This window comes from Engraulis encrasicolus, chromosome 19, assembly GCF_034702125.1.
Source record: "Engraulis encrasicolus isolate BLACKSEA-1 chromosome 19, IST_EnEncr_1.0, whole genome shotgun sequence".
Taxonomy (NCBI): domain Eukaryota; kingdom Metazoa; phylum Chordata; class Actinopteri; order Clupeiformes; family Engraulidae; genus Engraulis; species Engraulis encrasicolus.
In genome coordinates this window covers 41309057-41323065 of record NC_085875.1, presented here as the reverse complement: position 1 = coordinate 41323065, position 14009 = coordinate 41309057, and the positions used below count along the sequence as shown (strand labels likewise).

The window sequence follows — 14009 nt, the reverse complement described above, 5'->3', positions numbered from 1 at the left end:
GCTGAGATGCCCTTGAGCAAGACACCTAACCACAGATTGCTCAAGGGACTGTAATCAATTAGCCAGGCCCCGTCCTCCTAGTGACGCAACACCTTCAGAGTTGCTTCTTGTCAGGCCAGGAGTACTGTAATACAAATATCGTTTCTGAGCTCCGGAAAAATAAGGAACTCCTCCCACTTTGTTGGGAAGCAAACAACCAGTAACTAACCAAGGAAGGCAGGTCAACCATGCCGTGGCATTTGGGAAATGTTCATTGTTATGCTCTTGGTCAGACCAAGTCTCGAGGAGATTTGAAAGTTGATGATAATCAGGCTAGTTATCAATACCCTGTAATATGTGTAAGTCGCTTTGGATAAAAGCGTCAGGTAAGTGTAATGCAATGTAATGTAATGGTCCATTGGGGTGCTGGTGGTCGGCATCTCAAAAATAGCTTGTTGTATCTGAATACAGCCAGACTATTGTGCTATTGCATTATATTATATCGTGTCATATTGCATTGTTATGTACTGTACTGTATTGTATTGTATTCTGTTCCATTCAAATGTCAAACACAATCAAAAGTCAATACATGCATTTTACAAACAGGGGGAGCCAAATACTAGTTTTCTTTAAATTGAAATGTTTTGTTTAGTGACTACCAAAAGAAGCTTGTCTGTCTCAGAAGTTGTGTAAAGATGAATATAGTCCCCACTACCAGGATTTAAAATGTCCTTAAGTAGGCTACCTCAATGTTGTGACATGGCCAACAACACCCGTTCGTTCAAGGGAAATACTGTACCTGAGTGCAGTAGTTGATCCTTTCCAATATGGTGGAGAAGTTGGGCCGGTGCTCAGGGCAGTGTTGCCAACACTGAGTCATGATGCGGTAGCTGCAGACACACACACACACACACACACACACACACACACACACACACACACACACACACACACACACACACACACACACACACACACACACACACACACACACACACACACACATATACAGTGCCCTCCATAATTATTGGCACCCCTGGTTGAGATGTGTTAAAAGCCTTAAAATAAATTCAGTGTTTATTGCAGAAGAATACTGTCACACTGAAAATTGTAGGAAAATGTAGCCTTCAACTCAAATGAATTGTAGGAAAATAAAAAAAATCCCTGACTAAAAAATAATTATTTTTCATTAAATCACCTGTTCCACAATTATTGGCACCCTTAACAATTCCCAGGAAATAAATATAATTGAAGCATTTCTGTCATTTCTACAGTAGTTTACAAAGTTTACCAGAGTATGTAGGAACATTTAATTAGTAATTCATCACTTCCTGTTTCCCTGGGGTATAAATATGACGTGACACCGAGGCCATTTCTCTTATCCACTCTTAAACATGGTAAATACAAAGGAACACAGCATACAAGTGAGGCAGATGTGCGTCGACCTTCACAGGTCAGGCAGAGGCTACAAGAAGATTGCCACTCAACTGCAGCTGCCCATATCTACTGTGAGAGGAATAATTAAGAAGTTCAAAACAACTGGAACAGTGGTAAACAAGCCTGGACGAGGACCCAAGTTTATTTTGCCACCACGCACAGTGAGGAGGATGGTAAGAGAAATCAAAATATCTCCAAAGCTCACTGTTACAGAATTACAACAAATGGTAGCATCCTGGGGTCACAAAGTCTCCAAATCAACCATCAGGCGCTGTCTACACGCCAACAAGCTGTTTGGGAGGCATGCACGGAGAAAACCTTTCCTCACCCACAATCATAAACGTAAACGTCTGGAGTTCGCCCAGCGGTATTGGGGCTTCAACTGGGACCGTGTGCTTTGGTCAGATGAGACCAAGATTGAGCTTTTTGGCAACAAACACTCTAAGTGGGTCTGGCGTGCCACGAAAGATGCGCATGCTGAAAAGCACCTCATACCCACTGTGAAGTATGGGGGTGGGTCAGTGATGCTGTGGGGCTGTTTCGCTTCCAAAGGCCCTGGGAAGCTTGTTAGGGTGCATGGCATCATGAATGCTTTGAAATACCAGGACATTTTAAATCAAAATCTGTTGCCCTCTGCCAAAAAGCTGAAGATGGGTCGTCACTGGGTCTTTCAGCAAGACAATGACCCTAAACATATGGCCAAATCTACACAGAAATGGTTCACCAGACACAAAATCAAGCTCCTCCCATGGCCATCTCAGTCCCCAGACCTCAACCCCATTGAGAACCTGTGGGCTGAGCTGAAGAGGAGAGTACAGAGGAGAGGACCCAGGTCTCTGGATGATTTAGAGAGATTCTGCAAAGAGGAATGGCTGAAGATCCCTCTTTCTGTCTTTTCCCATCTTGTGAAACATTATAGGAGAAGATTAGGTGCTGTTTTGTTGGCAAAAGGGGGTTGTACAAAATATTAACAACAGGGGTGCTAATAATTGTGACACACATTATTTGATGTCAAATAATTATTTCTTTATGTGGGATTTTTTCCCCACTGAATAAATGCACTTGTATTGAAGGTTGGATTTTTCTCTTTTTTTTCCATTAAGGTCCCATATTATTTAGAGAAAAATAATAATAATTGGAAGCTAAAAAACACATCTCAACCAGGGGTGCCAATAATAATGGAGGGCACTGTATTAGAGACAAAATACGAAGGCCAACAAAAACTGTGCCATAATTCCTCCCGAGTCACTGCTTAACCATGACTCACTGAATAATTTTCACTGATTATACAAAATCACATCTGTGTAATCCAATATAGCCCAGTCAACCCAAGTGACTCACAATAAATGTAATACCCAGTAATGAAAAAACAAATTCTACGATACAATAAAGTTGGTGATGAGTTTGCATATCTCAATATACGGCTGTGAGTTACTCACGCAGGTCCTGGGCAGCTCTTGGGGGGATCCATCCTGCCACCACTGGTGACGAACTCCAGCACCTCTTGATTGGTCTTGCAGGGGTAAGGCATGTATCCCAGGGAGAAGATCTCCCACAGCAGTACCCCAAACGACCTGGAGAGGGAGCCAGAATTCAATGAGACTCGGGAGTCGCGCATAAAAGACTGATTGTGGTGGGGAAGAAATGGAAGGCAACTGGGAGGAAATTCTCTCCACTCAAGAAAACAAGGTTTTGCAACAGAACAGCAAGTGACAGCCAAATGTCTGCACTTAAAGTTTCGTATTGTTTACATGGGAATGCGGCCCACAACAGCTTGAAATAATTGAACATGCAGTGGCCGTGACATTGTTTGCTTTATTACTGTGGTGAAAAGGTTCTCCCAGTCCGTACTGACGGATTTTAGGACAAGAAAAAAGTAGAGAAAAGGGAAAAAAGACAACGTTTTCTTAATGTGCATCCCGACCTCATGAAAGGGGTTACTCTGCTGTAAATTTGAAAGAGATCCTGTGGGCAAGTGGCGGAATTATCACGGCTCACTTGATGGGACTGCGGATGCCTGCAAGCTCCCATTTCAGACTAAAGGGACAGCCATGCTAATGGAGCCGACAAGCTACGAGACTCACAAGAAAACAAGCAAACTCAGACGGGACGATGGCTAAGAAAGGTCATGACATGAGCAGACACGAGGTATGCATTATCAATAACAACAAGTTCAAAAAGTTCATGCATTGCACATGCTGAACATGCTCTGTATAAGAGCAGAAGAAAGAGAAGAATCAGAGGATAGAGAAGAGAAGAGAAGAGAAGAGAAGAGAAGAGAAGAGAAGAGAAGAGAAGAGAAGAGAAGAGAAGAGAAGAGAAGAGAAGAGAAGAGAAGAGGAGAGAAGAGAAGAGAAGAGAAGAGAAGAAAAGAGAAGAAAAGAGAGGAGAGGATCATGTGTCAGATTATGGGACACTACACATCTTCCTCAGACTCAACCAGACTGTAGCTCTGTTGACATGTTAGCCATGTATGTTTGCCGTTACACGGCCCTGTTATAAATATACTATTACCAGAATGGCAAGGACCAAGTCCTAAAGCATAACTCAAGGTGCTGCGTAATGTCATAGTGATGTAGTACTATGGTTGTAAAATCTTTTCTACGATGTGCATTATTACTGGGCGAATACACTGGCGGCGGCGAGATTAATCAACAGAGAATCGCTGAAGTGTGCCGCAAGAGCGATACGAGCGATGGAAGCAACAGAGCATGTCTGTTAAAAGCGAAATGCAAGTATCCCATGCAGGGTTCACGTTAGCCGGCTGTGGCCGGACATTGGCCGTTTGCATGAATGAATGACCGGCAAAATAAAATGTTCCCGGACAACATGTCCGACAAAAATGACAGCAGTTAGTCAGTAAATAAATTAGCCCATTTTAAATAGGCCTAGGCCTACTTAAAGTTACGAAACACCAGTAGGCCTAATATGAAACTGAACAAAGCTGAAAATATTTGTGAATAGCCTATGTAACTGAACTTGTCATAAACAGCACGCAATATTGCTTGCGCTCTCGTCCCCATCGTCGTTGTCCTCAATCACGTTATGCAATCCCTTGACTCACACTGGCTGCTGTGCTGTCGAGGAACGATTCTGGTTTTTTTGTAGGCTATTTTTTACCAATATATCAGTGAACACAACAAAGGGCATTGCATTTGCAAAACGGTTTCATGCCCAGTTGCGAAGTCAAGCCTGACGGTTGGGGACTCAATGGCATGCGCAGCATCGCCGCATCGAATCACTTTCACTTTTACCAATGCTAAAAAATGGTGGTGGATCTCCAAGTAGGCTACAGAGGGTGAAGTTAAACATTCCAGAGAACGATGGACTCGCGAGAAGTCCCAGTGAAAGTGCATGCAGGGCGTTATAACTGTTTTCATCACCGGCCAAAACGTGTAGCCCATAAAGCATTGTACGGAACGTGTCAATTCCATTACTTTAGAGAGCGCAGGAACACAACGCAATATAGTTCAAATTTCAGTAGCGTCGATACCATTACTGTAGGCCTACTATTACAGGCATCACCTCGTTACCCAATTTGAGAAGGGAAATGCTCTTCGGGTTTGCTGATAAAACACACTGTTTGAGTTGATAATTTAGGGATCTGCGCACAGCACGTTGGCTGGCTGTTTTTTTTCTCTCTTTCAGTTCGAGCTCTCGAGTGTGTGAAAGAAAGCGCGCGTTTACTCCCCGGCCCGTGCGCACAAGCAGGACTCTAACACCAGACAACTGGCCAAATGTTAGTGAAATTTAAGTTTTGCTGGCAGAAAAGACCAATTTACTACACTTTGACCCATTAGGGAGTGTGTGTTTGGCTATATGTGGAAAGGTCCGTTAGATATTTCAAATGTCCGGTATTCTGCAATACAGCCGGCCACTTGTCCGGCCAGTAAGAATTCTAGCGTGAACACTGATCCCATTGGCTGTGGCGGCTGTTGTTGAACTGCATCATAGCTCATTTGCATAATATTTGCTCAAGTCCAACTACAAACTGTTGCTCAAATCGCTCAAATCACCTCTAGTCGCCCAAATCGCCTTTCTCTATTCTCTCGCCAGTGACTCAATACAAAGTCAATTACTTCCATCTCTGGAATCGCTCATGTCGCGCTTGGTGTATTTGTGCGGTTAAGCTGCGGCATGTAGTGTTGTATGGCCTCACCAGGTGCCTGTTGTACAGGTTAAGATGCATTGATACAACTCGACTATTATTTACACCCCTACTCACCATGTGTCTGTTTTACAGGTGAAGATGCCCTCCATGAAGGCTTCCGGTGGCATCCACTTGACTGGCAGCATGGCACGCCCACCCTTGCGGTAGTAACTCGCTCTGGCAGGAGTAGAGAAGAGGAGACCAGAATTAAATAGACCCATAGGAAAAAGACATAAAAAACTTACATGGCTATGAAAATCAATATGCGGAAAAAATGTAATGGGCCACTTTTATGATGGGCGGCTTTTTGATATATCCTTTTCCTATGGAGAATAGAGCAGAATATACACATATCTACATTTACACATACTGTATCCAGATAGTGCAAGAGACATGCAGTAGAGGAGGAACTAAAACCCTGAGGGAGTAAATGTGGGAGGGAGAGGAGGACAACAAGACCAGGACTCACGAGGCTAAGTGCTAAATTAAAAGCCTTCATTTGCCCATGAGGACACCCACGTAAAGGCAATTCTCTACGCACTTAGGTGAAAGTAACATACTCCACCCCCATTACGCAAACACACACTCACACAAATACACACACTCACCCACAAAGAGCAAAGGCCTTGATTAAAAGCCTATGTTTACTCATAAAGAGACCAGAAGAAAAAGGACACGTAACACGTAAGAACACTTGGATAAAGAAAATAAACAAACGCTATTTCACTGTCTGTGAGAGCTTTTAAGAGCACACAATGCACAACTGCAATCCTGGTGTGTGTGTGTGTGTGTGTGTGTGTGTGTGTGTGTGTGTGTGTGTGTGTGTGTGTGTGTGTGTGTGTGTGTGTGTGTGTGTGTGTGTGCGCGCGTGTGTGTAATGGTCGTGGGCGGAGCATCTGTATGCACATGATCAACTGCAATAACTTGAAAAATCCAAAAGAGGCAAATAAATCTGCTCACAGTTCAGAGATATTGAGGGAGCCCAGCTAACTCAGCAGGTCCAACAACAACAACATCTGCAAAGTCCATTTATGACTGTTGTGTGTCTCACCTGTATATGTCCCGAGCCATCCCAAAGTCTCCGATCTTAGCCACCCGCTCCGGTCCTGGACACGTCAGGAGACAGTTGCGAGCAGCAATGTCCCTGAGAGCAGACAACAGGGATATTAGGGCCGTGGCTCAAATGGCTAAAATGTCTGTTACGCTGGGGACCCAGGTTTGATTCCAGCCCCAGGTCATTTCCCAACCCTAACCCTTCTCCCTCTCCCAATCATTTCCTATCTATATCTTCATCTGTCCTGTCACAACAAAGGCAACAAGCCCAAAAATAAAGAAAAAAGAAAAAGGGTATTAAAATAAAAAACTCCCAATATACTCCCACTAAAGTGCAAATATGAAAAGCCAATTCATATCAAATGAACTGACATACATTTTTTACATTTATGGTTAATAGGTACTATTCACTACAATCTTCAGAGTACCTTATGATATATAGTCATAGACTGCAGGACTTTGTGCTATTGTTTCATTCATACTTTTTACACAGTCCACAAGGTGGGTTTTCTCACAAAACCAAGCAGTGAAACACAGTCATCACATTCACTGCACAGCAGTAAACCGTACTGAACTGGCAGAGCCAAGCTAACAGTGAAACAGGTTATAACACACAAGTGCAAAACAACAGGACTTCTGGCTGCCATTCCTGAGCAATACTGCACTGGCCATGACTCTACTTCACATCCAGAATCATCTGACATGATGCATCGCTCAATTTAAACCGTGTCACTCTCCTTCCAAACCTAGGCGGGATTAAAGGATTACTTTAGCTCAGACCTCCTCCCAGCTATCCACTCTGGTCAGAGTGAAATCGAGCACGATGTTGACAGATGTGAGACGTGCACCTTCCAAGTTCCATTTTCCAGTTCCAGGGTTCAATGTCAGACCTGTCTTCCTGCCGTACTGCATTACAGTAGACTTGAAGCGCTGAACTGGCTGAAGGAATTGACTGACCAAATTGAAATTGACGATTTTTAGGAATGACTTCCTCCAGTGATTCTCAGTCTGTGGGCCCTGGCGTGGCCCACTGGTGGGCCCTGAAGGTATTCCAAGTGGGCCTTGAAATCCTTTTCAAAAGGTCTAAATAATATTTGTGCGTGTGTTGCTAAGTAAGGGTTAACGTTCGGCGAGAAGGTCCCTACCGTGGAATAGCAGCACGACAGAGAGAATCTTTAGACCCCGACGCGGAGCGGAGGGGTCTTGTTCTCTCTGAAGTGCTGCTATTCCACAAAGCGACCGACTCGCCGAAAGTTAACCCGCTTATTATATGGATATACTTAAATGATTCACACATAGCGGGGACATTTCTTTAGACCTATTTAATGTTAAGATTGTTGCTGCGCAAAACAAAACAGTGCCGTTGTGGAACACCGCTAGGCAACAGCTAGGTAGCCAGGACAACAGGTGTTGTCTATCACAGCAGCTGATTAGAGTCTTGTTGAAAAGTCGCTTTAGCAGTGAAAAGTCTTGTTGCCATTGACAGCGGTCTGTTATAGACCAACCCGTCCGTTATCGAAAAATAACAGACGTGCAAACGTTGGGGAGCCCCGTTGAAATGAATGGAGCATTCGACCGATGACGTTACACCATATAATAAGTCTAAATAATATTTGTGCGTGTGTTGCTGTTGACTATTTGAGTTTCATCGATTATTGGATCAGAGGTGGGCCCCAGACATTGGGAACATTTCAAGTGGGCCCAAGTTGGAATAGGTTGGGAACCCCTGACTTAGTCTACAATGTTTATAACATTTTTCTCTTATACAACAATTCACGTAAAAGTGTATGTGTAGAGATGGGCAGACATTTATTGCTTTCCCAACATCTGCTCATACAGTTTAGTATAATAAATTAGGCCTGGACGATTTTTCGATTTCAATTTTAATCGCGATGTCAACATTTTCTACGATTATAAATTAGACATTCGATGCGCATTCAAAAGAACTTTTTTTTTTTGGTCCGATCGCGCTGTGTACTCTTAGTTTGAAATCACGCCCCAGGCGCTAGGAAGAAGCGTGCCATGCCCCACCCCCTCAGTCTGATTCTTCCTCTTTGACAGTCACTGCAGGCACAGACCTAGATTAACCTAGACTGGCAATGGGCCTCGAAATTTTCGGATTTCTCAGCAGTCAGACCAAAGCAGACCGCCATCTTGGTGAAGACTCCCGTAACCACAAACTTTTACGTGTCAAAATCTTACAGAAAATTATTGAAACCCACTTTGATAACGTTGTAGTCACCGTTTGAAATCGTATGCATTCCTATGGCTCACAGCTCTGATAGTCTTCACTAGGAGGAGCTATGTCTGTGGGAGGAGTCGATGGGGCGCGAAAACCGCAAAGATGTCTGCGCCCAGTCAATCCGAAATTCTGCTAGTGCCTGAAACCGCCCATTGCCAGTCTAGGCTAATCTAGGTCTGTGACTGCAGGCTCCAGGCAGTAGTGACTACGAGGGTGGCATCAGAGATTGTAAGGTAGACTACAAGGGAACTACGGTATCAGAGCCTGTAAATAAATTATTTACAAAGTTCTCTATGCCTCGGTTTTGAAAGTAATGGCCCACATTTAATTGCAAAACAGTGTGTTAAGACTTCGAATTGGTTTAGCTGTAGCTGTAGCTACTAGCTAGTTGCTAACACAAATGAAGGCATATTGTGTTTGAGCTCTGCTGGCAGCTAACTAGTGGTACTTTAAAAACGAATTGCTTGATAAACTTTTCACACCTTTAAACAGTCCCCAAATAGTTTGTTTGGAATGCTAAGCCCCTTTTAAGACTACAAACAAAGTTATGAGCAACTTGACGATTTATTATTGGCTGTTGCATTTAATCAACATTGCATCAAATGTGCCATTTTCTTGTTGACAAAATCTGAGATGTCCTCTTTGCTGGGTCCATATTATTGCATCTGATTCATTATGCATGTGAGAGCTGCATAAACAAAGTCATAATAAGCAACATTTGTTTGAAAAGTGTTATCTTCAGGCTTATTGGTTTTCTCACTAAGAAATAAATCTTTATGAACGCAGTCTGCAAATATAGGCTAACAGATAATCTTATGTCATTAAAAAAATACTGAAGGGTGGCAATGAGAACAAGGCAGGCACCTCACCCCACAGTGCTCCAGGAAAACAGAGGCCCTGTATGAGAGAATTTTTCTCCCATCCTGTCAATGGAAACTAAATATCTGCTGTGGGTGTGAGTGCGTTATTGGGAGGAATTTGGAAAAACTGGCCCTCGGGGACTTTGAATTGAGTACCCCTGCTATAGGCAATTGCACCTTTAGTCTTGTTAAGGATATTTGTTTTAGACAGTTATCCCTCTTGTGGTTAAAGATATTTGCTTTAGGCATTTATCTCTCATTTTCCTCATTTATAGATATTTTGTAGGCTATATTGTATTTATACAATATTGTGTGTCTCTTCTTTGAGATTATCCATTTTTGTGTGTTCTGCGCAGTTTGCTATTTTCCCTGGACCAGCTTTTATAAGTCCTTTCTAGGTGTCATACCTTGCACCATTTTTCACAATCCATGTGTTGGATTCATGCCCTTCATGCCCCCCTCCCCCGGAAAAAGAATTATTTTAAAAAATGTGATTTTATTCATATCGTGATTAAAATCGAAATCGAAAATTTTGGGGAGAAATAATCGAAATCTAAGTTTTTATCATATCGCCCAGGCCTATAGTAAATACTTTTCCACTTTATGGACACACACACACACACACACACACACACACACACACACACACACACACACACACACACACACACACACACACACACACACACACACACACACACACACACACACACAGCCTATTTTTGTTGGACACCTTACGTAATTCCCCTCAGGATTAATAAAAGTACTCTACTCGATTACATAGTCGATCTTTACTTTCAGTTGTTCAGACTGGAGTTACCTGGGGGTTGCCGTGGCACACTGCACTAAGACACCTGTGCCGAACGCACGGTGACCCAGGTTCAAGTCCAGCCTGGGTCATATCCCAATCCTGCCCTGTCTCGCTCTCTGACTTGTTCCTTATCAACCTTCAAATGTCCTGTCTCAATATAGGCCAATACGTCCAAAAACAAATACTACTAATAAGAAAGGAGTTACCTGTGGATGAAGTGGTTCTCCTCCAGATATCGACAGCCCAGGGCGATGTCTCGGGCCATGTGCAGAAGCTCCAGCATGCTCAAGGAGGACGGCTGGTTCTAGGTGGAGAAAAACATAATGTGCTTTACAGGAACACCATCACATCAAGATACTTGAAGTAGGTGTACAAATGGAGACCATTGGAAAACAAGTGACAGAGAGATGGAGAGGAGACAGAGGGCAGAGGGCTGGAGACCAAAAGACAGATGGACAGAGGCAGAGAGAGAGAGAGAGAGAGAGAGAGAGAGAGAGAGAGAGAGAGAGAGAGAGAGAGAGAGAGAGAAAGAGAGAGAAAGAAAGAACCAGAGAGGGGTGACATTAGAGGAAGTGTGTCTCACTGCTTTGGGTCTGTTCTGTCTGAGGAAGCTCTTCATGTCTCCTCCAGTCATCAGCTCCAGCAGGATGAAGCGAGGCAGGATCTGCAGACTCACGCCAATGCAGCGCACTATATTCTGATGGCTGAACTTGCTGTGGACCAAAGACATGCACGGACGCACGCACGCACGCACACACACACACACACACACACACACACACACACACACACACACACACACACACACACACACACACACACACACACACACACACACACACACACACAATGTAATGAGTATCCGATTCTGGGCCCCCTGTCTCCCTGGGTCTGGGACAAGTGACCCCTTTGTCCCTCCTGTCGGCTTCCCTGCACACACACACACACACACACACACACACACACACACACACACACACACACACACAGACACACACACACACACACAGACACAGACACACACACACACACACAGACACACACACACAGACACACACACACACACACAGACACACACACACACACAGACACAGACACACACAGACACACAGACACACAGACACACACACACACACACACACACACACACACACAAGCACATACACACACACAATTCACAATTGTATACATTTACATGAAAAAAGATCACAAACAGTGTACACTGGGTTTCATCTTTTCCAAACTTAATCAAACTTTCCATCTTAATTTGACAGCCTTCTGAACTTTCCAGCAATCAATCTAACAAAATGAACAATTGCCCTGCAATTCATCCATTAAAAAGGTTTTCACAAACATACATCTCTCTTTGAAGACACAAGAGTGGCATGTTGAAAGCGAAAACAGGAGGCCCTAACGCGTTTCTATTTGTGTCAGTATTTGCAGTGCTATCAGTCATCTCAGCATAGCTCAAAATGAGTCAGATGAGTGCAGTGCCACTGACGGCCTTGATCGGGCCCGCGACAAAAACATCTGAAAAGGCCCCCCTGTCAATACACACAATACAATAGAGACCCAATCCTGTGCCGCCCAGGTTCCTGGACTTGGGACAACTGACCCTGTTGTCCGTTCCCATGAATGCATGACACACCTAGAAAGCCGCCACATGCTCAAAGAAGATGCATTGCCCTCCCTGTCTCTAACTAGCACCAGCTGGAAGCTCGCTCAACACAACAAACACATCTCAGCACAATACTGGATGGGAACAATAGGAAAGGGATGCAGGAAACCACCCCAGGTAAGGCGATGGGTTTCGGAAACAAAAACAGGATTTATGAGGTGGTGTGTGATTGTGTGTGAGAGATACTGTGTTGGTAGTGTGTGTGTGTGTGTGTGTGTGTGTGTGTGTGTGTGTGTGTGTGTGTGTGTGTGTGTGTGTGTGTGTGTGTGTGTGTGTGTGTGTGTGTGTGTGTGTGTGTGTGTGTGTGTGTGTGTGTGTGTGTGTGTGTGTGTGTGTGTGTGTGTGAGAGAGAGCAAGAGAGAGCGAGAGAGAGAGAGAAAGCTAAAGAAAGAGAAGAAAAAGAAAAGCTGAGAGAGAAAGAGATAGACAAAGAAAAAGACAGACACCGACAGATAAGCGAGTGAGTGCGAGTGTGCATGTGTCGTGTGACGTGTTTGTGTATGTGTGCATGCTCGTTCGTTTGTGTGTGCGACTGTGTGCATTTGTATGTGACTGTGTGCATGTAAATCATGTGTGCAAGTTTTTTTAAGTATGAATGTCTGTGTGTTTCACTAAGTCTGTGTGTGTGTGTGTCTATCTGTGTGCATGAAGATGTGTGTATGAATGTGTGTGTGTATGAGTTTGACTGGGTCTACAGTGTGTGTGTGTGTGTGTGTGTGTGTGTGTGTGTGTGTGTGTGTGTGTGTGTGTGTGTGTGTGTGTGTGTGTGTGTGTGTGTGTGTGTGTGTGTTTGTGTGTGTGTGTGTGTATGTGTGCAGGTAGGGGTGGGCGATATGACGATATTAAATCGTGAATCATGATATTGAGTAAAAGATCGTCTCGAATCTGCCAAAGTGGAGAAATCGTATAGATCGTCTTGCAGTGAGGATGTTTATTAACAGTAGCAGAGTGACGTTTTCTCACTTGTGTTGTTGTCTTCACTTCATTCTTTACATTATTGTATTCCAATTGTACACTTTATGAGAGTATCATCAGTGTGTTAACATTTTATTGACTGCAAATTACAAATGGCAAGTATATGAAAGTTGTTTTTTGTTGTTTTTATTTTTTGGATGGAAGATCGTGATAAAAAATCGAAATCGAGATTTCATGTTAAAAAATCGTGATACAACATTTTTGCCATATCGCCCACCCCTATGTGCAGGTGTGTGTATACTGTAAATATGTGTGTATGTGTGTATGTGTGTGTGTATGTGTGTGTGTGTATGTGTGTGTCTCTATGTGTGCGTGTGTGTGTGTGTGTCTCTGTGTGCGTGTGTGTGTGTGTGTGTGTGCGTGCGTGTGCGTCTCTGTGTGTGTGTGTGTGTCTGCGTGCGTGTGTCTGTGTGTGTGTGTCTCTGTGTGTGTGTGCGTGTGTGTGTGTGTCTCTGTGTTTGTGCGTGCGTGTACCACATGCACCTCATTATCAAGGCCTCCATCAGGAAATCCATCTCGTCTTGCTCCGAGCAGATTTCTGGAAGAGTCTGTTGACCAGAAAAGGGAAATAAGCCCAAACAGGGATAGCATATCGTTAATCAGGATCTCATCAAAAAAGACACACAAAAGCACAAAGCAGTGCAACCTACGCCATGCTCTTCCCACAAGGAGACAGTCTGGTGCACGTACTCACATAACTGCTGTACCTCAGCTGGGATTCCTCTATTGTTTTTAATTTTCTTTTTATGATGACTGCTTTCTTTTTATGATGATAGCTTTTTTTCTGGTATCTGTGTCTGTGTTATCTGCAACATTGTATTTCC

At 43.7% G+C, this 14009-nt stretch overlaps 1 protein-coding gene across 1 annotated transcript in view; it reads right to left on the bottom strand.

Moving 5' to 3' along the window:
• The window catches only part of ltk (leukocyte receptor tyrosine kinase), a 75657-nt gene that overhangs the window by 6720 nt on the left and 54928 nt on the right, over nucleotides 1-14009 (bottom strand). Inside the window, exons 18-24 of the mRNA XM_063184438.1 lie at nucleotides 13669-13733; nucleotides 11116-11245; nucleotides 10739-10836; nucleotides 6618-6710; nucleotides 5642-5743; nucleotides 2856-2990; nucleotides 779-869 (exon numbers count right to left, since the gene is read on the bottom strand). Coding sequence (XP_063040508.1) covers nucleotides 779-869; nucleotides 2856-2990; nucleotides 5642-5743; nucleotides 6618-6710; nucleotides 10739-10836; nucleotides 11116-11245; nucleotides 13669-13733 — 714 coding nt within the window. The remainder of the gene's footprint in view (nucleotides 1-778; nucleotides 870-2855; nucleotides 2991-5641; nucleotides 5744-6617; nucleotides 6711-10738; nucleotides 10837-11115; nucleotides 11246-13668; nucleotides 13734-14009) is intronic.